At 42.4% G+C, this 24,244-nt stretch overlaps 1 protein-coding gene across 1 annotated transcript in view; it reads right to left on the bottom strand.

Moving 5' to 3' along the window:
• The window catches only part of ASZ1 (ankyrin repeat, SAM and basic leucine zipper domain containing 1), a 112,122-nt gene extending 99,870 nt beyond the window's left edge, over positions 1 to 12,252 (bottom strand). Inside the window, 1 exon segment of the mRNA XM_050936760.1 lies at positions 11,903 to 12,252. Coding sequence (XP_050792717.1) covers positions 11,903 to 12,252 — 350 coding nt within the window.
• Positions 12,253 to 24,244: the final 11,992 nt, after the last annotated feature.

Below are 24,244 nucleotides of genomic sequence, written 5' to 3'. Positions count from 1 at the left end.
GGCTAACCACATAACTAAGCATGTTATGCTCAGGAAGAAAACAGATATATTTCAACATATTTACTTCTGGAAAATATTTTGTTTTGTTTAATTGATATTTACTAGCATGTTTACAAAGCACATGGTGAACGTTTCAGGTTTAACTCTGGAGTACCTGTCAGTTATATTTTATTTCAGCCCTTTCTGTGGTATTGGGCCCTTTCCCCTAGTCCTTTCTGACACAAAACTCCCATTTGCTGCAATATGAATTTTGCCTTTGTAAAGATGGTTTTGCTATTTCCTTCTTCCTATTATCCAAGTTAGGGCCCCGTCCTAATTGTATTAAACTCATTGTTTGTACTGCTGTTGGCTGGTCAGAACAAGATCAGGTGTGTAGGTTGTGTGCCACAGATGTATTTGCTGGTGGTATAGGACCAGACACTAAGGTCCTTAAATCAAGGCAGACATCCACAGAATTCAACAGGAATTTGGTCAAGTAGGACTGTAGAATTTGGCCTTCAGCTCAGGAGGTGGTCAAAAATTTCACACAAGTGCCCTGAGAACCTTTATCTCAAGAGATAATAAAATAACTTTCATTTCCATACAGTAGAATCGCAAAGATACGAACACCAGAGTTACGGACTTACTGGTCAACTGGACACCATGTGGACTCTAAAGTAATCAGGCAGCAGTGAAGACAAAACAAAACAAAAACAAAAAGCAAAAACAAAAAAAACCCTGCAGCAAATACTGTATTGCCTTGGGGGCTCAGGGCTTTAGCCATGGGATGGCGGGGGGGTTGGGGCTGCAACTGCATAGTGGGAGAGGTCAGGGGTCTGGGCGGGGGCTCAGGGCTTCTGACCCTCGGAAGCAGCAGGGCTCAGGGCTTTAGATCCAGGGGGAGCACTAGAGCTCAGGGCTTCAACCCTGTGGCTCCCTTTCCAGCTTCAGCTCTGCGGAGGCATGCTGGGGCTCCAGCCCCATGGCTCCGTTCTTGGCTTCAGCGCCACGGAGAGTGCTGGGGCTCAGGGCTTTAGCTACAAGGGGAGTGCCGGTTTCAGCCCCAGCACACCCCCTGTAGCTAAAACCCAAGCCCCGGTGTCCCCCCCAACACTCTGTAATGTCTTGTTCAGAGTTATGAAACATTTCAGAGTTATGAACAACCTCCCTTCCAAAGGTGTCTGTAACTCTGAGGTTCTACTGTACTTGCAATTTGATGTTCACCATTATCTGTCTTTAGTCAGAATGAACTATCAATCATACTCATTCATAAAGAGCAATTTAAGGTATTTCCACATTTTGTTCACGCTGCCAATCTTTTTTAAGAGACATCGATCGATGATGGGAATGGATATTAAAGGATATTTGCCTGGCCAAATGTTCTCATTATGGTGTAAACTTCTTGATATTATTCTTACCGCTGTTGCATGATTACAACCACATAACAGAAAGGTCAGCCATTGGGAGAGATGTTTTCCAATAAATTGTGAAGATTTTCACACTCAGGGAGACCTAAGTGGACTGCATTGGACCTGGAAATCCCTCGGGGACAAATAGAACTTTCTTCTGGGTTTAGAATAATAATCTGTTGTATATGTCTTTAAATAAATGTTCATTTACAGAGAACAAGAATCTCCATTAGCCTAAACCAGACCTCTCAATTGTTTCGCTTGTACAGAGGTGGGGGGTGGGGAGCAGAAGGGAATACCAAACGTCATTGTATTTATATTTTATAACTGCAGATTAGATATTTCTTTTTAACAAGAGCTGACTAGTGGAAATCATAGAATCATAGAATATCAGGGTTGGAAGGGACCTCAGGAGGTCATCTAGTCCAACCCCCTGCTCAAAGCAGGACCAAATAAGGACTAGCTATGGATATAGGGGCACCTATATAATAAAATACTGTACTTTACATACATCAGTGATCTTTTTAACATGTTTAAACTAAGAACAGGGCTTCATTTTCTAACTGTTGACAAATTCAAGGAAATTAATAGTTTAAATATATTTGAAAGCTCCTTTACACTCTAAGCCTTTTAGTGCAGAGATTATCAATTTTTGTATGGTTGCTCAGTGCCTAACACAGTGGGACCCTGGCTGAGTTGTCTCTAGGTAGTACTAAAAAGTACAGTCAGTAATAATAACAACTGTAAAAATCTCAGAATCTTCATCGTTTCAACAGCTTTCCCTTTGAAAATCTGTTAGTGCTCCTGTATGAGATTGAAACAAAGAATGACCTGCAAACTCTTATTCATTTTAGGGCATGTCTACACTAAAGTTAAGTTGACTTTATGTAAATCAGCATCTACCCTCCAAATTAGTTATGTCAATCATGTATGTCCACACCACGCTGATTGTGTCGGCAGGGTTCTTCCTCACTAGTAGCGCTTGCATTGATGCACAGAGCAGATGCAAATGTAGATGCAGAGCTATTCCACAGTGCAACTAGCCACAGGGGATTTTGGGAAGGACTTGCAATGCCTTATGGGACAAAAACATTGTCGCAGGTGACAATGGCTTCAGCCTCCTTCCCTTCCCTAATCTCAGTGGCAAACAACCCATGTCTTTTCATGCTTTTTTTCAAAAGCCTGGCTTAGCCACGCATATGCCATGGCTTAAGAAGCATGGACCCTGTTCAGCTGTACACTCTTGTGTTGTCAGCATTAAAAACACCTCATGCCTTATCCTGCAGTATTTCCAGAGCTGAGACAGGACCCACTGTGTAGAACATTGCAATGTCACACAATCAGCTCTGCTGCAAGCCATAGAGCGAAACAATTCCCAGTTGCTGGTGGCAGTTGCGCATTGGCTGAACATGGTTGAGCACCTTGGGCCCTGGAAACAAGAACTCACAGGTGGGACGCATCATTATGCGGCTATGGCATGATGAGCAGTGGCTGCAGAACTTGTGAATGTGGAAGGCCACTTTCCAGTTTTTGTGCAGAGTTTTTCCCAGTCCTGAAGCACAGCAATACCAAAATGAGAGCTGTTCTGACAGTGGAAAAGCGAGTGGCGATCACTCTATGGAAGCTTGCAATGCCAGACTGTTGCCCATCAGTGGGGAATCAATTCAAAGTTAGTAAATCCACTGCAGGAGCTGTTGTGATCCAAGTGTGCAGGGCCATTAATAGACTTCTGCTAAGAAGGGTAGTGACTCTGGGCAATATACAGGACATAGTGGATGGTTTTCCTGCGATGAGTTTTCCTAACTGCAGTGGGATGACACATGGCATGCATATCCCTATTTTGGGTACCAGACCACCTTGGCAAAGAGTACATAAACCAAAACAGATACTTTTCAATAGTGTTGCAAATGCTGGTGGGTCACAGGGGCACCGACATCTCTGTGGGATGGTCAGGAAAAGTGCACATCTTTAGGAACACAGGTCTGTTCAGAAAGCTGCAAGAAGGGACTTTCTTTTCAGACCGCAAAATAACCACTGATGATGTTGAAATGCTAATTGTGATCTGGGAGATAAAGCCTATCCCTTGCTCATGAAGCCGTACACTGGCCACCTGGACAGCAGTAAGGAGTGGTTCAGCAATAAGCTGAGCAAGTGCAGCATGGTGGTGGAATGTGCCTTTGGACATTTAAAAGGTCACTGGCACTGTTTGCTTACTAGGTTAGACCTCAGTGAAAGCAATATCCCCATTGTTATTGCTGCCTGCTATGTGCTCCATAATATCTGTGAAACAAAGGGAGAAACGTTTCCACCTGGCTGGGGCGTTGAGGCAGATCATTTGACAGCTCATTTTGAGCAGCAAGATTCCAGGGCAATAAAAAGTGCCCAGCAAGGGGCTCTGTGTCTCCATGAGGCTTTGAAAACCTATTTCAGCAATGAGCCACAGTAATATGGGACACTTATCTGTGTTGTGCCTTCCCAAACCATCCACACCATTACCTTAGTTCCCCTGTAAGCCCCCTCCCGCCACCCCTCATCCATGTCTGGAATAAATAGAAGGCCTTTTTCCCCCTCAAAGTGGTTTCTTTTATTATGCATAAACAAAGATGCAGAAAGAAAATAAAATTAAGGTAACTTTAGGCAACAGGGATAACATTGGGGGAGAGAAACAAAGTCAGCTTGTTTTCAGAAGCACTGCACTCCTAACATCAAAGGTCTTGGAAGGGGTGTCTTCTGTTCTTTGTATCCTTCTCTGGGGTTGAATGGAAGGGATACTGTACCTTCCCACCCCGTCTCATGGAATGTTTGTGGGAGGAGGATTGTGAATAGGGTGATGCTGGCAGGCAGTTCTGCAAAGACTTCAAAGGGAGTTTAGCATCAAGCTGCCTTTCCTGAAGCTCAGCCATATGGCTCAACATGTCTGATTGGTCCTTCATAATCTGCAGCATCTCCTGTTTTACATGTCCATGTCTAGTTTGTTGGAGAGTGAAATCCTTCATGATCTGAGCTCCATCTCGACTGTCCCAGAGGTGTTCATATCTTGCGGAACATGTCCTCCTGAGTCCTCTTTTTCTGTGCTCTAATTTGAGAAAGTCTCTCTCTCAGTGTGGAGGATGCGCCAAAGGACAAACTTTCTGCTGTGAGGCATACAAAGCCCAAGGCAACCATTGTCATGCAAACATTGTTTCTTGTGCAAGATTGATATTTAAAAAAAATAAACCCTTATTACATTTCACTGCAAGCTACAATGTAATCAGAATCTCTAGCTATTCCATGAGTTGGTTTGCTGCTCCCCAGCTATGGTGAGCATGACTCCAAGGCATGGGTGACAAGTCTTGTGCTGCAACTTTTGGCAAACCTGCATCAGGAGCACAGTTAGGTGATTGAGCAGAGTCCCCCTCCCCCTAGCAACATGGTCGGTGCTTGAGAAAAGGCACCAGTGTTAAGCTTCCCAAATATTTTTTTTCCCAAGGTGGCCTGGGGGTATGTGTGGAAGATACGGTAAGCCCTCCCCTCCTTTTCTTAACACAGCCTGTAAAATATGGCGACCCTTTCCAACCACAGCAATGGCACATTAGGGAAAATGTGGTTATGGGACCCGGATTTCACCATAATGGGGTGGATCACTTGTTCTATTGTTTGTGGTTTGAGTACTTGTATTGAAAACCTCCCCCATTTCCCTAGGTAATCCTCAGTGATATCAGTCTCCTGAGGTTACCAGAGGCAGCAAGGGAGCAGATGCTGCAAGCGTCTGGGTACAGACCTGGTCCTTATACTGCTATATTGTGTGCCACAATGATGTCAGCAGAGTTAATACTGGAGTGACGAGGGAACATGTCCTACCATGGTGGAAGAAACAAGGCAGCCCTCCACAGAAACCTGCAAAGAATTGCAGAGTACGTCCACAAAATTTTCCTAGAGATCTCAGTGTAGGATTCCCAGACCATCCCTGTGCACATAAACAGTCTTTTTTGGGGAGCACCCTCAGCATAGGTGGAGCAGTCACCGGCAAGCAGGTACCTACTGCACATCAATTTTTGTTCTGCTTAAACATATAACATAATAGAATGTAACCCCTACAGTTTGATTGGAAATGTATACTCACCAGAGGTGCCTTCCCCAGCATCACGCTTGGCCACCACTTGGTCCTGCAAACAGCTAGGCTCCAGGGTTTAAAACAGGTCCTGGCTGTTAGGGAGAATGGATTCACTGCTCACTTGTCTCTCATTCTCCTCCTCCTCTTCCTCATCCACAAAGTCCTACTCATTGTTGCCTGAGCTGGCCCGGGACTCAGACTCCTAGGAGTAATGGTGGGGTTGCCATCAAGAATTACATAAAAGTAGCATGTCTATGGGGCGGAATCAGAATGACCATTCACCTCCCTTGTTTTCTTGTAGTACACTTGCCGAAGTTCTTTTATTTTCATATGGCACTGCTGTGTGTCCCTGGCGTAGCCCTTCTGCCCCATACCCCACACGATCTTTGGACAGATGTCAGCGTTTCTTCTGCTGGATTGCAACTGTGCCTGCACAGACTCTTTTTCCCACACAGTAATAAGATCCACCACCTCCCGAGTACACCAGGGTGCAGCACGTTTGGGGCATTGAGTCTCCATGATCAGGTATGCTGGCAAGCCCTCCGTGCTGATTAATCAGGAAATGAAAATTCAACATTTCCTAGGGCTTTACCAAGAGAGGGACTGTTTCCTGTGTACCTGGCTGTCATGCAGCAGAGTTGAAAATGCTCTCCAGAGTGGTAACCACGGAGCATTGTGGGACACCTCCTGAGGCCAACTAATTCAAATTACACAATACAGTGTCTACACTATCTTCATGTTGACCTGTGGATGTTGAATTAAGCACTATGCCTCTTGTGGAGGTGGAGTACAGACATAGACTTTACAGGTGACTTGATCAGTGGAAGTGACCTGGTAGTATACATCATTAGGTTGACTTAAGATGGCTTCCAACAACCTAACTCTGTAGTGTAGACCAGGCCTTATAGGATCTGGTTCATAGTATCCCTATATCAAAGAAACTGTGAGCTGGAAATATAGGATGTGTTTTCAGAAAATGAAAGATGCTCAAATGCCATAACTACAGAGCCTAAACAAAACTACGTGTGTACTTGGAAAGAATAAACAGACTGCAACTATCTCCAAATGAACCTAATTTTGTAAACAATCAACATGACCTTTCTAGCAGGCTTTACAATTGCAAGAGAACAAGTTTGGTGAAGTCAGCCACTCAGCCCTAAATATTTATAGTACAAAAATGCAGCCATTTTTAGAACCTGCATTAATTCTTGATTACCTTTGAGATCAGACCGTGTTAAAGATTTTTGCATTTTCATTTAATTCATGTTAATTTTACGTTTTCCTGTATGTATTGTTCCTAGTTTTATTATGTAAATATCATTTCTGGTTTTTTTTAATGTTTCCTTGTTATTCAGACCCTGTTGTTAGTGCATACAAATGCATTAATCTTTTGTTTCACCTGCATTGGTGGCCTGCAAATAACTCTGCCCTAGGCCACTTAGCAAAGCACATTGTTGTAATGTAGCTTTGAGGTTACAAAGGTTTGAGTTTCTGTGGCAAACATAGGCTCCTGATCAACCACAGATAGAAAAAGGCATTTCAGGCCACAGTTTTCACCAGAAAGTCAAGGAATTGCAACAAAGCGAAAATGACCTCAAGACATCAACTGAAGATGTATTCACAACACCTTCCATCCTTACATGTTTCCCCTGACATCAGAATTACTCCCATCTTATTTGGCCTAAGATTTGCTGCCATCCATTCCCCCATATATTTCAGGTAGTATGTGGCCCAGAGAACACAGTATCCAGCTCTGATGTCTAAAACCAAACAGGTAAATATTGTAACTGAGAACTGTTATGAGCATCTGAGACCTAAATGGCAGAATCTTTCTGTAACATAGTAGTTGCTAGGAGGGTCATTGTAATTGGACTTGCTGCCACCATCCACTCTTTCTAGTTTAGTAGCTCTTCATTGCTGAATAAAAACTTCTCAATCTCCCTTATATATTTGTTATCATGGAATTGAAGGTAGTCCAAATTCAGGCTGTTTTTGTAGCGAATTTCCTTATAACTTAGTTCACTAAATGCAGTCAACAGAAAGTGTGCTGAGACTGCTATCACAATTTTTTTTAATTCCACATGTCTGAGGGGACATTTAGTTCTGATTTTCAATATTAATTACATTAGGCTGCTGTGTGACTAGCTCATTCAGTTCTAGGCATTTCAATAGAAGACAGATGTAGACAAATAGAATGGAATTCTGAGAAAAGCTACAAAACATTTCAAGGGCTAAAGGGAGTAATTTGTGAGGAATGATTAAAGAAACTAACTATGCATAACTTGGCTAAACAATGCCTAAAGGGTGGGTTGGGTGTGGCAGATGCATAAGTGATTGTTTAAGGACCATGTTTGGTATTCCATGACGTTCATGGATTTATAATTATAATCCATAAATATCTACATTCCTGTTGGGTGATAGGTGCTTTGTAAATATAGATGAAGAGATTATGTAGCATTTTAACCCGTTCAGTAGGTTTGGCACCATCTTTTCCAGAGTTATAAATTAGTTCACACCATAAGAAAATGCATTATTCTCTACTTCATTACACATGCTTTATGTTGGTTTAATTCCAGCAAAGCCAATGGAGATACACCAGTGTAAAACTGGTGTAATGAATAGAGAATTAGACCTGAAATATAGCAACACTAAAAAAACATTCTGGGAAGTAGCATAATGTTCCATGAATCTATGAATACAAACATCTCTTACTATATAGAGAATAATTTTGTGTCTTCAGAACTCACTGGAAAAGAACAAGAAGCAATAAATTTGAGATCCTAATGTGAAGCACCTAAATCCATATTTTGGCATCTGAATAAGTAGCCTAATTCACAGATATGCTGAGTGTAGCAGCTCCCATTGATTTAGATGATGCTATACACTTGAATCAGAGATGCAGAATAATCTAAACTTTAGTCTTAATGTTCTCTCAGAACAGCTGACAGATTTAGGGCTTATCTTCACTACCACACTAAATTGGTGCTGCTGCGATCAATGCAGCAGCATCGATTTAGCAGGTCTGGTGAAGTCGCGCTATGTTGATGGGAGCACACTCTCCCATCAACATAATTATCCACCTCAATGAGAGGCAGAAGCTATGTTGGTGGGAGAGCATCTCCTGCCAACACAGAGTGGTATAGACACTGTTTTAAGTTGATGTAAGTTATGTCACTGAGGGAGATGTTTTTTTCACACCCCTGAATGACGTAAATTACATTGACTTAAGAAGTAGTGCAGAAAAATCCTTTGTCTTATTATGTTATTTAAGTGGAGAAGTCTTGAGAAAGGCTGCTTCCCATTAGACTAGGTCTCATGCTCTGATCAAGTGGTCTAGGCATCTGATTGCTGAAATAAAATGATTTATCAAAAAGCTGTAGTATTGTACTTTTGGGAAGCGGTAAGTTTTAAATCCTGTGAACATTTGTTTACAGTGTTTCCAGAAATATACAACAGGTGGTGCTAAAAGATTAAATTACTAATCTCCATTTCCAGAAAACCCAAGAAACAAAGAAAGAGAAGGCTTAATTTTTTGTACAGGAGATAATATATTAATGCTTCTAGAAGGAATAAGAGGCTATTGTAAACACAAGCTCTAGCCTTAGAATTAACGAGAAAAGTACTGGTATAAAGAAAACAGAATGTTATGTGTACTTAATTAGAGAAAGGAAATCTGTCCATTTGATGATGATGGAGACATTAAGAAGTCTCATTTTAGTTGTGCATGAAAATCACTTTTGAGAATGGAAGTCACCAGCAATATATGACATTCGTAATATTTAGCACCTACTCATTTAGGAGTTGATTCAATGCCCAATTAAATTAGGGGGAAAGATGCCCATTGATTTGAATGGATTTTGGATCAGGCCCCTAAACTATGGCTGAACTGCACTGTAAGTCTTGAGATACAAACAATAGGCTCTATAACCAAAATAAATGTATTTCTCTGCTCTCATTCTTTTATTACTAAAAAGATCTGCATCAAACAGGATCTAAGGGTCCATTCTAGGTAAAAAATATTTGCAGCCAACCTGCATATCATGCAGGAGTCACTCCAAGTCTGTGCTGGAAGTAACTCTCTTCATGTGGCCATGCATAAGACCTCAGTGATAAATCCTCATAGTTCAGTTGCTAGAGTTCTAGCCCCCGCCCCCTATCTGAAATCAATAACTTTTGGGAAGACTTTCTTTATTATTTTAAAAGAGAGTCTTTTTGCTTTTTTGGCTTATCTTTCTGTCCCTGATTAACAGGTGTGTGAGGGTCTGTCATTGGAAGCCATCCCTGGAGACAGATAGAATGTATCTATTTTAGTTTTTTACTTTCTTTATACTACAAGGTGGTTCTTTTGATATTTCTGCCAGCTGAAACATGAAGCATGGTACTTATAACATGTTCAACTTAAGTTCGCTGGATGCAGAGAGTATGTTATCCTGGGTGTATAGACTTGAGCTGTATCTACACTACAAACTTTGGTTGACGCAAGTTATATCACTTGTGCGTGTGCATACTTGGCTTCTTGCATCAGCACTGTGTTGATGTAGAGTGCAGTGCACCATGAATAGGTATTCAAGTATGCAACCCACCACTGCCCACTGTACTGTCTCTTGGAAAGTTTTGGTCCTGCATGGTTGGGCAAAAACGAGGGATGACTGGGAGCCAACTTTCCAGTGTGCAACTGTCTCCATCCCATAATGTCATCTAAAATCCCATCATTTTTGCATTTTTTTAAAAATCCCACAAAACTTGCATGGTCCTCCTCACTATCCATCATCTCTGACAGAAGTATGGAGTCTGCACACATCTGCACTATTGTCATTAGCATTGTAAGGAAAGGACACAAACCATCCTCCGCTATTTGCAGAATCAGCAGGGAACATGATGATTTCTTGGGGGACAGATTACTGTAGGACATAGCAAGAACCAAGTCATGGTTGTTGATGGCATTTATGGAGGAGCTGCAGATGGTTGAGCACCATTTCCGGGTCCAAGAACCAAGCACTGACTGGTGGGATCTCATCGTAATGCAGGCTTGGGATGACAAGCAGAGGCTGCAAAACTTTTGGATGTGCAAGACCACATTTTTAGATCTGTGTGCTAAGCTTGCCCCAGCCCTCCAGCACAGGGACACCAGAATGAGAGCTGCCCTACCAGTGGGAGAAGGAAGAGATGATCACACTGTGGAAACTTGCAATGATATTTTATTACCAGTTAGTGGGAAATCATTTTGAGGGGGAAAATCCACATGTGGGCCACAGTCATGCAAGTGTGTAGAGCCATTAATCATCTCCTGCTAAGCATGACTGTGACTCTCAGCAATGTGCAGGACGTAATGGATGGATTTGCAACAATGAGGTTTCCAAACTGCAATAGAGCAATAGATAGCACCCATATCCCTGTTTTGGCACCAGCCCACCTTGTCATAGAGTACGTCAATAGAAAGGGCTAATTTTCTATGGTTATGCAAGCATTGGTGGACCACTGGGAATGCTTCACTGACGTCAGTGTTTGCTGGTTAGGAAAGGTGCATGATGCTTACATCTTTAAGAACACAGGACTGTTCAGAAAGCTGCAAGCAGGGACTCTCTTTCCCAGTCACCTGATTACCATGGATGATGCTGAAATGCCAGTAGTGAACCTGGAGACCCAGCCTTCCCCTTGCTCATGAGGCTGTACACTGGCCACCTTGACAACACCCAAGAAAGATTCAACTACCATGTCAGCAGGTGCAGAATGACAACTGAGTGTTCTTTTTGTAGACTGAAAGGATGCTGACATTGTTTACTCATAAGACTGGGTTTCAGTGAAAAAATCATCCCAATGGTTATAGCTGGCTGCTGCGACCTGCAGAATATCTGTGAAGCAAAGGGGGAAAAGTTGCTGTGAGGGTGGAAGTGGAGCAGCTGTCTGCTGAGTTTGAAAAGCCAGACACAAGGCTATTAGAAAAGCTCAGTGTGGAGCTATGCGGCTCAGTGAGGCTTTGAAAGAGCACTTTAACAGTGAGCCACATTAAAGCATTGTGGTGAACTGTGCTTTACCTGGCCTGTTAGTGATTGTGTAGTGGTTGGTGCACATCTATGAATATACCACTTTCAATGAACCTATTAATTTTGCAGTGCTTGCTGTATATGTATGATTATTAGACTGGGTCACTGATCCTATTAGCTGTGTCATGCTGTACAGAACAAGTAAGTGGGTGTTTTCAGAACTGCTAGATACTCTGCAGCTTATGTTGTGAATTCTCCTCTAACAAAACCGGTGCAAAGAAATATCTGTGCAATTTAAAAGCAAATACATAAAAAACTTAATAAATTAAGGAAACAGAACTTAACAAGGAGGAACAACATTCATGTCCATTTTACTTACACATACAGCAACGGTGGCTTCCACAGGTCAGCGTATGTGAAGATGTGATTGTTCTTACCGTCCCCTGGGGTGGAGTGGTTGTGGTATGGATGCTGCCCTGGATACTCCATGGAATGTTGAGGGGCAGGGGCGTAGGGAGCTGCTGTAATGGACTTCTTCATGGACTGAAAACGGGAGGCAAGCCCATGATTGTTGAATCTGTAGCTCCACCAGAGTCTGCAGCATCTGTATTTGCTGGCAGAGACGCACCAGTATGTCTTGGTGTATCTCCCTCTCCTCTTCCTGCTGGGACTCCTGGGCTTTTTTCCTGTCTCTTCTTTCCTTCTCGAGGCTGTTTGCAGTGTTCATCCTCCAGGCCCTTTGCTCATGATCTGATGCATTGCTGGCTTGCAGGATCTCATTGAACATGTCAACTCAAGTTCCCTTCTTTCTCCTCCTTCTCTGGCTCAGATGTTCCGTGAGTGTGAAGGGGGAAGCTCTCCGGGGTGCCATGGCAGCAGCTGCAGATAAAACACACAGAGGTACCATTGTCAGTATAGTCACAACAGAAAGCAAAAGTTAAAATTCAGAACTCCCTTCCCTTGCTCCTCTAAAGTTTTAAGCAAGACATGATTCTTGACCCTTCTGATTTTGGAGAAATCAGCACCAGCCATGGTGAGTATGGCCCTCCATGGGTAGGGAAATGGGGAAGGAATTGTTTGGTTGCATGAAACTATGAGTATAGGGCAATGTCATTGAATACTGGCACCATTTTCCACAGGCCATGGCGATTTTAGCTGACATCTCACTCCTGATGGTAATAAAGGTACAGAGAGCACAGCTGCTGCTGGCCTGGATGCTGTTAGACTGTTTCCTGCAATGCCGAAGGTATCACTGACTGGCGGGGGGAAGCACTCTGCCATGGAGGAAGAAACAAGGCAGTCATCCCTAGAAATCTTCAGGACAGGATTGCAGAAAGCCTGCATGAAAGTTTCATTGAGATCTCTCAGGAGGATTCAAGGAACATCCCTGTCTACATAAACAAATAGCTCAACATGGCCCCCAGTGCCTAAATCTGTAGTGGAATGAAAAGCAGATAGCAACACTACCTCTCTTTGTTGTACTGCTACCCCTTCCAGTAAGAGTAAATTAATGAAGAGTCAATAGTTCTGTCCTGTTAAGTTGGGTCATCATCACTACATCATTGTAATTGGGAAAAACATTTACCCTCTTACCAGTGGTTCTTTCTGCTGCCTTGAGCTCACCTGTACTTGACTGCCAAGACATAATGGACTGCAGTGGAGTTCCAAACAAGTCTGAGCTTATGGAAGAGTTGGACCCCCTGGTCACATGCCCCCCATCCTCCTCCTCTTCTTCCTCTACCTCCTTCTCCTCACTGTTCTCACCAGGACCTGTGTCTCAGGCTCCTCAGAGCTATACATGGTGGTCTGCAGGTTCATTGTCAAGCATGGCATGCAGCACTTTATAAAAACAGCATGTCTTCAGCTCAGCCCACAACTGAGTGTTGGCCTTTCTGGCCTTCTGGTATGCCTGCCACAATTCCTTTGCTTTAATATGGCACTGCTGCTAGTCCCTGGCATGGTCAGCTGGGAAGTTGCACACAACATTGAAGCACTGATAGGTGTGCTCACAAAGCTGGACAATCAGGAAAAGTCATATGAAAAATTCACAGGGCTTTAAAAGGGAGGGAATGGGCTTCTGGTCTGCACTACCCCCAGGCCATGGAATTCAAACTTGTGACCAGAGCGATCAGTATTGGGCATTGTGGGACAGCTGCTGGAAGACTGTTAGGGTTGACATAAGTAATGAAGAGTCTAGACCCATGCTGTGTCAACCTCAGCACATTGACCATGGCTCAGTGCCACTTGGGGAGGTAGTATTACTGCATTGCTGTAACAGGGTACTTACATCAATGGAGATAAATTTAAGTGTAGACGCATGCTGAACTAGGTCAGTTCAAGGTGGCTTATGTCAACCTAACTTTGTAGTGTAGATCAGGCCATAGTGTTCTTCTTAGTATTTAATTTGTGCTTTCCACAAGCAGATATAATAGAAGATATAAATGTTTCGCTCGGGTCTAGCTAAGCTGGACCAAGTATTAGAACATGTAACATAGGGCACTAGCAAAGGCTAGGCACATGGCAAGTTGTGATGCCTGCTCCTGATTGGCTAAGAATTGCAGACATCCTATTAATTTTGTTGCCCTGTCTCCTCTGCCCCACCATGACCCACTTATTTGTCTTATTTACTTGTTATAGCTCATTTTTAGATCATAAGCTCTTTGGGGGCTGGGACTGTCATTTTATATATGTTTGTACAGCAGAGCCCTAGCAAAATGGAGCCCTGAGGTGATTGGCCTCTAGGCGCCATCACAATATAAATGTTAAGTAATAATATATATTAATAAAATAATAATTAATAATTAATAAAATGGTGGATTAGATCTAAGAAGTCTTTTCCATCTCTAATTTCAAGAATATAGTGTATGGATGGCTGTACATATTTGTAGTTCCACCATTTTCTTAGCGACCACATCTTTGTGGTGATTATTAGATACTAATTGTTCATCCTTAGAGATTGTCTCTTACTTTTCAGCCAGAGTGGAAGGATTTGGAGTAGAATTCTACTGATGACTGAACAGGGGTATGTTGATTTGATGGAACCAAACTTCTTTTCCTGACTGTTTTGGGTCCATACAAATAGAAACTTAGGTATTGCCATCAGATCAAACCACTGGTCTATTTAGTCTGGCTTTCTACAGTAGAACCTCAGCGTTATGAACACCAGAGTTATGAACTGACTGGTCAACCAAACTCTCATTTGGAACCGGAAGTACACAATCAGGCTGCAGCAAAAAACAGGACACACACACAAAAGCAAATACCACACAGTACTGTGTTAAACGTAAACTACTAAAAAAAAAAAGGTTTAAAAAAATGATTTGACAAGGTAAGGAAACTATTTTTGTGCTTATTTCATTTAAATTAAGATGATTAAAAGTGGCATTTTTCTTTTGCATAGTAAAGTTTCAAAGCTGTATTATGCCAATGTTCAGTTGTAAACTTTTGAAAGAACAACCATAACGTTTTGTTCAGTGTTATGAACATTTTAAAGTTACCAACAACCTCCATTCCTGAGGTGTTTGTAACTCTGAGGTTCTTCTGTATCTGCCACAGTATATGATACTACAGTGAAAGGTGTAAACCCCAATAATAAGCAATTTCATAATAATCTGTCTATGCAAGAAGTTTCTTCCTAATGTCAGGCAACTGATTATTTTCTTGAGTCTTGAAAAAAGGGGATTGAGTAACCCTAATGCATGAGTGATGTAAATGCATTTATTATTTTATTCTTATGTACATGTCTGTCTATTTTAAATCCTGCTAAGATCAATATTGTCTTGTGGCAATGAGTTCTACAGTTTACTTATGTGTAGTATAACAAAAGTATTTCCTTTAATGCGTTCATAATGTTTTGGCATTTCACATATGTCTATCATATGTGGCATTTCACATATGTCTATCATGTTTCCTCTTCTCTGACTCCTTCTTATATTCCACAGTCCTAATCTTGTCATCTGTCACGTCTGAAGTGCAATCCAGATCAGTAAGGGGTTGTGTCACTGCCTGCCCTGTAACCTTGGGTGCCTTAAATGTTCTGCTGCTGTGACTCATAGCCTGAACACCAACAGCCAGCAGACAAGCATGTTGTACCTTGAGCCTCTATGTACTGTGCAGCCTTATTTCAATGCTTCTGATCCCAGCTGGATGCCACAACACAACAGCCCCCACAACAGCAGCTTTGGTTACACTTGGCAAGTTGACCCCAACGTACTTCCAGACCCAAACCAATGGCCCTGAAGTGTCCAGCCCACTCCTGGACCACTCAGAGAAATAGGATTAGAGGAAAGGAGCTTGCCACTTTAAAGGAGTTAGCAGTTTCTTCAATTTAAACCCACCACTGGGTTGGTTTAGATTAAAAGGAAACAAGTTTATTAACACAGGACATAGGCTAAGTGATGCCAAATAACAGAAATAAAGTTAGAGATGGTTACAATCAAACAAAAGTGAAAAACACACTTCTAACTGTCTACAACTTAATCGAGCAGGGCATAGTCTTTGTTTAACATGGTTTCCCTCACCAATTATTTTTGTCCAGTCAGGACTTTCCACAGGAGTAGGAGCTGCTGGTTTTCATTGTATTCTTAGGTGAAAGATCTTTGCCTAAGCAGGTTTCTCACCTATATTCAGTTCTGAGACTTCAGTGCAATTCAGTGAAAGACCCATCTTTCTCAGCTTGCAAGAACTCTAGTCCTTTCTGTCTTCCTAGTGATGGATTCCAAGATGGTTTCTTCCCTCTCCTTATAACTTCACAAACTCACTGTTTTGTTCCTAGACCTCATGCTGTTCTTCCTTTCCTGTGAACTTCTCATCCCCCTACTGATTCAGATGTAAATGGGGCTTCCATTGTTACTGGTCATACCTTGCTTAATTTCATTGGCGACAGGTTCATAGCTACCTTCTGTCCTGTCTGAGAGAAAACCAGTTTACTAACTCTCATTATTTGATAACAGACTTAAAAATATAACATCAGTGAGTATTTATAGTTCCTCATATAGGGTTAATACATGCATTTTACAGTGATAGTAATCAGCAGTGTCATTAGCTTTCATAAAAGAGCTTCCTTGATACACTTTTATAATACAGTAATATTGTACACAATCAGTTAATTCAACTACTTATCATTTGATGTTCTGACTCCTCAAGAGATTATTTTCCCCATTTGCTAGGTTGATGGATTTTCTTGCCCTTGTGTAGATGTGCTTTCATTGTCTCTGCCTGATGACCAGACTGGTCAACCAAGCAAATATGCATCCCATTGTCTAGAGCAGACTGGGCTTATGCATTGCTTGCCAAACACAATTAAGAATGTAATTCTAGGACATATCCTTAATTCTTTGTACCCGGCACATTCATTACCCAAGAATATTAATGATCAGTGAGTTATTAGTTTTCCAGTGATATCTGACATGCCACCTTTTGGGTATATATCATGATAACAGTAGGTTAGGTGTAGTGAGCATGTCAGGGCTGACAGAATTGCTGAAACATATTAGTAAACTATAAGTTGGCCTCAGTGTCACACTTTCCTCAAAGGGATGTCTTTCTAGCATCTGATAATTTTGCTGCCATTCTCTGGATTCTCCATTGCTGCTGTATGGCTTCTGAGAAAGAGTGACCAAAATCTGAACACTGTATACACAGTAAAGGCATCCCAGTTTTTAAGTGGCATTAAATAATTTTCATTAGCATACTCTCTCTTAATACACTGTTTGCTTTTGTGACCTCTGCTATACATTGAGAGAAGGTTCATTGTGCTGTCCAAAATGATGCCCACAGAAGGTCTTTTCCTTGAATGCTTCCACTTAATGTAGAAACTTTTAATGTGTCTGAAGAGTTCAAATTGTTCCTTTAGAGCTGTCACAGGGAGAAGTAAATTAAACTTCTCCATGCTGAGGTCAAGAAAATGTTTTAAACCACTGCTATCCTGACATAAGGCTTCTATCACAGTAGTCATGGTCTACGCCAGCACAGAGTATGTAAAGGATGTTCTGAGTCAATGGACTCCCTGGCCACATCATCTTGCTGGCTGGACCACACACTAGTTGGTTGAAACAAACCTTGTCCAGATCCTCCTGGTGCAAATGAGGTTATGGTCACTTTGGTTCACCACACAATTTTCCTAGCAGATTTTCCACCATTGAGATCAATGATCCATGATGCATTCACCAACACAGACTCTGTGCTGAGTCTGGCCTAGTCTTTTCAACTGGTACAAAGACTGATTTGGAGCAATAGAGCAGCTGAAGGGACATTTTTTCTCAGAAAAGATAAGTCACCATTGGAGCTCTGGCTCTTAGCCTCCTCCATATTGATCTGAAAGAAGGATTTTGCCTTAAGACTATGAATATGGAGCACTTGTGAAAAGAAGGGCTGTTATTGGTGTTTGTTTCTATTCAGCATGGAAAACACAAGTTAAATTCGAAGATATTTGGCAAAATGAACTAAGGAGAAAGGATTTGGGGCTTAAATCACTTCATCTGGCACCAGAGTGGGAACCTGTAGTAATACCATCATCTGTTTTCCCCAGCGTATTGTCCCCTTAGATGCTGCTTCCTGCCCAGATGTAGAGAATGCAAGTTGTACCTTGCATTGACAAAGGTGAATCTGGCCCTTTAAGTCATTCTATTAAGAATGCTTTTTAAAATAGAGACATTGCATAAATACACCCACACAGGGGCAGCTCTAGCTTTTTTACCGCCCCAAGCATGGCAGGCAGGCTGCCTTCGGCAGTTTGCCTGTGAGAGGTCCGTTGGTCCCACAGATGCGGCGTATCCGCCGACGAATTGCCGCTGAATCCGCGATACTGGTAGACTTCCCGCAAACAGGCCACCGAAGGCTGCCTGACTGCTGCCCTCGCAGGGATCCTCGCTTGCCGCATCAGGCATGAGCTTGGAGCGCTGGTCCTTGGAGCTGCTGCTGCACCCACAGCATGTCTGATCTATCCCTACCTGAAGTCTTCGCTGTTGCTAATTTCAGCAAAAAATATTTCAGCTTTTATTGATTCTCTTGTCCAGCTGCGAATAAATGGTAACTGATCATGTGGATAAAGCTAGCTCTTCACGAGAAGTAAGGCATCTATAATACCAATAAAAATTAGACCATGACAAAAATTAGACCGTGATCAGAATCCTATATTTACTTTTTTATAAATGCAACAGAAATAAAAATCGAAGTCATGGCATATTCAAATATTTTGCATTTCTCAAAGCACAAAATTACTGAAACTCAAATATAGGATATTTGAACTTCTCTAGAAACATTGTTTTTTCAAACATTATATTAAAATTTTAACAAAGATTGGCTTTTCTGAGTACTTAACCAATGTGCATATTTGGACACTCACACCACTTAAAGGCAATACTGAGCAATTCACATTCTGTGGCCATTTACTGTAGCCACTTAGATAACTACAGAAACACTTGTTACACAAACAAACAAAAACCCTAAAAGGGACCTTTTAGATCTCAGTCTCCATTAATAAGTTTTTTCAAAACTCCTTGACTTTTTCATTTTTTAATGCCCAGTAAGTCACTCTTTATTCCTACTCTCCATTGTTTGTTAATACCTTCTTAGAAGCTTGAAAACTTTCCCCCACTGATATAATCCTGTTGTAGTTTGAAAATATTAATTCTTCCCCACATATTTTGAATGGAACAGAAATTGACTGATTGTCAGAGCTGAGACATATGCTGCTAGGACTATGGTTGGAGCAGGAGTTAGAGTTGGGAGTCAAGCCAAGAGTCAGAGCCAGAATCAGAATCAGAGTCGGAGAGTCAAGCCAAAGGTCTGGAACAATGCAGGGAAGCAGGGTTCAGGAGTCAGGGTCCAATGTAGCAGCAAGGTAGAGCCCAGTTGTGCAGAAAACTTCCTATGCCTCTCTTTGGGTCTAAATAGGAAGCCCTGACCAATCCGAGTTCACAGTTTCCCCCAGTCAGGCCCAGATAAACCCTCCCTGATGTAACTTCAGGTTTCATAGCTTCTCCTACTCAGTTGGTTAGTAGAAAGTCATTGGAAGGGACTGGAGTTGACTGAGGCCCCTGGTTCAAGACCTGCAGAGTCATGACACTGGACTTGCTGGCTGTTTTGATTTAAGTACCATTTTTACAAGGCCTTCTCACATTTTTATTAGTGCATCAATATCATGAGGATGCCAGCTGCTAGAGCTCTGGGAGTGGTGATATAGTCCTTTCTTGCTACTGAGAGGTCATGAAACATTTTTGAGGGCACCACAGAAAGAGTGATTATTTGTTTTCATTCATAGAGGGTGAACAGTAGATATTGCTAATAAAATAAATAAAATTTAGGATATTTACTATCCACTTGACCCTCACATTTACACAATAACAAATTTAGAGGAGGTACAACTTTTGGTTTTAAAAATATTAACCATTTAAAATGCAGCCACACCTGTTTGGCTTAGCATAGTGTTCTGCAAGTTCACACGGTGAGACACATTTCTCACCATGCATAAATTTTCCATTGTGTCTGAATGAAAGGTTTTTAATTAAGTTCAGCAATTCATAGTATTCTGCTGGCAGCTGCTGTACTATTTTAAAAAAAAAAAAGACACCACTTCTCATGCTGGCCATGACTGAATCCACCATGAAAGTCACTAAAACCCTTTGCTGCTCTGCTATAGCACTCATAAAAAGAACATCACTGTTTTCTCAAGTCTGGCTAACACTAGGCCCCCAATCTGATACTGTGAACCTCAGTCTGTCCTCCGAAAATGGGTTGAGGATGTTAGTAGAGCTGCATGCAGCACAGTGAACCCACATTCCTTCCATTCTGCCTCCATTCTTCACCTGGAACAGGCCACCCGCAACAACCCTAAGACCTGAGGGCATGGCCACAATTCAACATAAGCCTAGGCTCAGTCTCGAGCCCAAACCCTCTTTCATCTACAGACAACTCTGTTGGACTCAGGCCCCAGGGACCCGGCAGGGGAGGGCGCAGACCCAAATGCTATAATTTTGCAGTGTGGATGCAGCTTGGCCCTAAGCCCTCCAAACTTGCGTCCTGACAGGCCACCAATGCTGTCTCACAATTCCATGGGACAGTGTCCATTGTTCTTTCTATCCCAAGATTGGCCAATCAACTCCTGGTTCAAGTACAGCTGTTAAGTGTTCAACCCCTCTACTTTATGCCAACTGCTGAAATGCCAGCAGTTCTCCTGTGTTTGAAATGACCACAGACACGAAGGAATCCTTTGTCAAGTGTGCAGCTAGCTGGTCACGGAAGCACAGATTTTGGTTGATCTCAGGTGCGAGGCAAGCAAACAGTTAGACTTTAGGAAGAGTCCCAGGAATGATTATGCATACCAGGAAACAGCAAAGAAGCTGGCAGTGTTGGAAATTCACTGGACCAGTGCAGGGAGCAGATTAAGCAGTTCAAGAATGACCACCACAATGCCGGGATGAGAATCACTCCTTTGGGAACTCACCATCATTGTGCCCATTTTACAAGGAGTTTGACGGGGTTCTGAGTACTGCCCTGAGCACTGAGCCCCCAGTGATGCACAATGTCCTGGTCAGCCAGGTGTGACCAAATGCATCACTGTTTTCACCCTCTACACACTATCTCTGTACAAAATTGGCCATGTGAGATATCATTTGAAAATGAATAACTCACTGATCAATAACATCATGGTGAAATGCGTGTACCCACATTATATGTAAAGTTATAAACATAAAATGAAATAAGATCTGAAATATGCTTACCAGGCAAATCTGGATAAACCAGTTTCTCAGAAACAAAGGACAAGCTAATGGCTCTAGCCAGGTGTCATCACTTGTCAAGTGGCCGTTCTTTGGCAAGGAAAGTGGACTGGAACAAACAGATGTGTATCTTAGCAAATAACAGCATGGTACCTCTTTCACCAGGAGACTTTATCTAGGAGTAACCCTCTGGAAAATGGTTTCAGAGTGGTAGTCATGTTAGTCTATATCAGCAAAAAGAACAAGGAGTACTTGTGTCACCTTAGAGATTAACAAATTTATTTGAGCATAAGCTTTCGTGGGCTAAAACCCACTTCATTGGATGCATGCAGTGGAAAATACAGTAGGAAGATTACACACACACACACACCATGAAAAAATGGGTGTTGCCATACATACTATAATGAGAGTGATCAGTTAAGGTAAGATATTATCAGCAGGAGAAAAAAAAGCTTTCAAAGGGGGACTGGTGGACTCCAAGGTATCTCTCCATATCATCCTCTTTCACCTAAAGACAAAAGAAACAGCCTATGGACTTTGAGAGCAGAACCTGGCCTGAGAACTTGGTCAGCAATATTACAAGTGGTAAGGGATTTCACCTTGAATCAAGCTACCAGAGCAGCTGCAACATATCCTAGGTCTGTACTCAGAGGAGCAGCCTGCTATGGAGCCAGTAACAGAAACAGAAGAGACAGATGTAGCTCTGGAGCATAAGCGTTTGGCTTCATGGTTGTTTTTGTTAATACAGGGATTTCTAGTTTATAATCCAATGCAAAAGTTATTACAAACAGTGAGTATCAGCATGTATCCGCTAACAGCATCTCAGACACCCTACCATCGCCATGTGGAATTCAAAATGGAGACTAGGAAGTGCACACAACAGTGAAGCAATTATTTGTAATTAAAATTACAATTAACATTTTACTAGAAACTCACACATTCTTGCAAAGATGTGCCAAAGTGTTAAAAATAAGAACCCAATATTGCCTTTTAGTACATCACGCTGAACAGATTGGCTGTGCCATAATGTGACAAGCAGCCAATAAACTGAAGGGGTTGGAGGGTAAGTAAAGTTAAACATATTCCATGAGTGACAAAATTAATGTCCAAAGTATGGCCAGAGTTTTGTATGTAGTCCAGAAGTGGGGGTGGGGGAAAAGGGAGGGGAGAATGATGGTGTAGTTCTGCCACTCCCGTGCAAATGTCCACCCCAGGAAAATACCTCCACCCTACTGCAGTGGCAGCTAAGTGCATGCAAAACATAGAAAGAAGAGGAAATAGAACAGGAACAAGAGGACACAACAGTAAGGGGTTTATGTGCACTGGTTTCACTATTTAGTGTTTGGTTTGTGCACTTTGTTCTATTAGTGGTTTTTGTGTTGGTTTATTACTGGTGTTTTGATGTGCTAATGGCAGCTGGCTTGCCTGCCAATAGTTTATTATGTTTCCCCCCCCTAACATAAGCAAGGTCTGAATGAGCACTCCCTTGCCATCTAGTGATGAGCCGGGGGAGGAAGACTTCAGGGTCAGACCACATCTGTCTGCATAAACAAACATACTCTGCCTAGATTTTCAGCAGAGTTGCATTGCCAAAGTGATTAATTTTGTCTGGTGTTGAGATACCAATCATTTGTATTGAATGCAGGCGTAATGAAATGCTATCATCCTTGCGGTGTGAGTAAAGGGCAACAGAACTGGGCTTAGCACACCCTGATTGAGGAAGTCACCCTCAACCACAGCGCACTTGCGAAGCAGGGATGCTAATGCCCAGTAAAAAGGGAGAGAAGGTGGGGACAGGTATGGGCTCTACCTAAGAGTCCTAGATACAATTTGACCCTCCCCATCCCCACTGTTTAATGACAGAAGTGATTAGACTCAATTGAAAGTCTGAGTTTTGTTAAGTGATTGTTAGAACTGAAATCAGTGAGAACCAGTCAAGCTGCTGAGCCTTAGCACAGCTGTGGGACAATGTTGCAGTGACAGAGGCAGCCCAGCCTGCACTAAGCAGCGAGTTTCCCCATTACCCACTGAAATCAGAGAGCTGGGTTAAGTGGTGAAACCTCAGAAAGTGGCACTGCAGAGAGTGGTAGCAACAGCCCCAGAGTGAAGGATGATGGTGGAGTGAATGGCAGTAGCAGCACCCAGTGGTGTCAGAATGAATGGTGGCCACATCCGGCAGTGAGAGCGACAGCCACAGTGGATGGTGATGGCAGAGTGAATGGCAGCAACTGTGAGTAAGTGGCAGAGGCAGCAGCAGAGGCATTGCTCTATGTTCCTCCCCCTCCCCCACAGAGGTGGGAAGTGAACCTACAGAAATGCACCTGTGAACTCAGGGTCTTTGCTGACCAAGGACATCCAACTGTGAGTGGGGTGCAGTGGAGGGAGAGGAGAGTGATGTGCTAAAGGGGCAGTGGTTTGTCAGACTTTCACCTTGCAAGGTGGGAAACTGAAGCAAAGGACATACTGTGGGGGCAGGTTGGCTTATGGTTGCATGTTTTTGAATATGGTAAGGGTGCTTTCCCATACTAATGCTTCGTTCCCTTTCCCTTTTAATTAAAGTTCTTGTTTTTATACACAGACTCGGGACTTGTGAGTAGGAAGTATTACCTCTTAGAGGCACCCGGGCTGGTGGTAAATGTTCCCAGATTGCTGGGTGGGAGCTCACACCAGTACTGTTTTGTAGTACTAAGAGGGACCCCTAGCTATAGAACCCAGCCCTTGTTGCTGCCAGTTGCACCTGGTAGAACGGTTATATTCATACATGTTCAAAACTAAAGGCTTTGATTAAGAAGTTTTGTTACCATCACTGCATCACATCATAATGTATATTTCAAATAGTAAAGATAAACACAAGAGACAACAGGGACTGTTTCTCAATACATTTATCTACATCAAGCCTGTAAATCTACTGTTCTTTCCCCACACACTCAACCCATTGCATAAGGAGTCATGTCAATCACAAGTAAAGTCCCCCTGCATTGTAATCTGCCAAACGCACATACAACCACCATTCTATATCTGCCGAGTGTAATTAAACCTAATTTTCCCAAACCCTTTAAG

Source organism: Gopherus flavomarginatus, chromosome 1 (genome assembly GCF_025201925.1).
Source record: "Gopherus flavomarginatus isolate rGopFla2 chromosome 1, rGopFla2.mat.asm, whole genome shotgun sequence".
In the NCBI taxonomy this organism is placed as follows: Eukaryota; Metazoa; Chordata; order Testudines; family Testudinidae; genus Gopherus; species Gopherus flavomarginatus.
The sequence above is the reverse complement of the archived record's forward strand: the minus strand, read 5'-3'. Positions and strand labels throughout refer to the sequence as shown.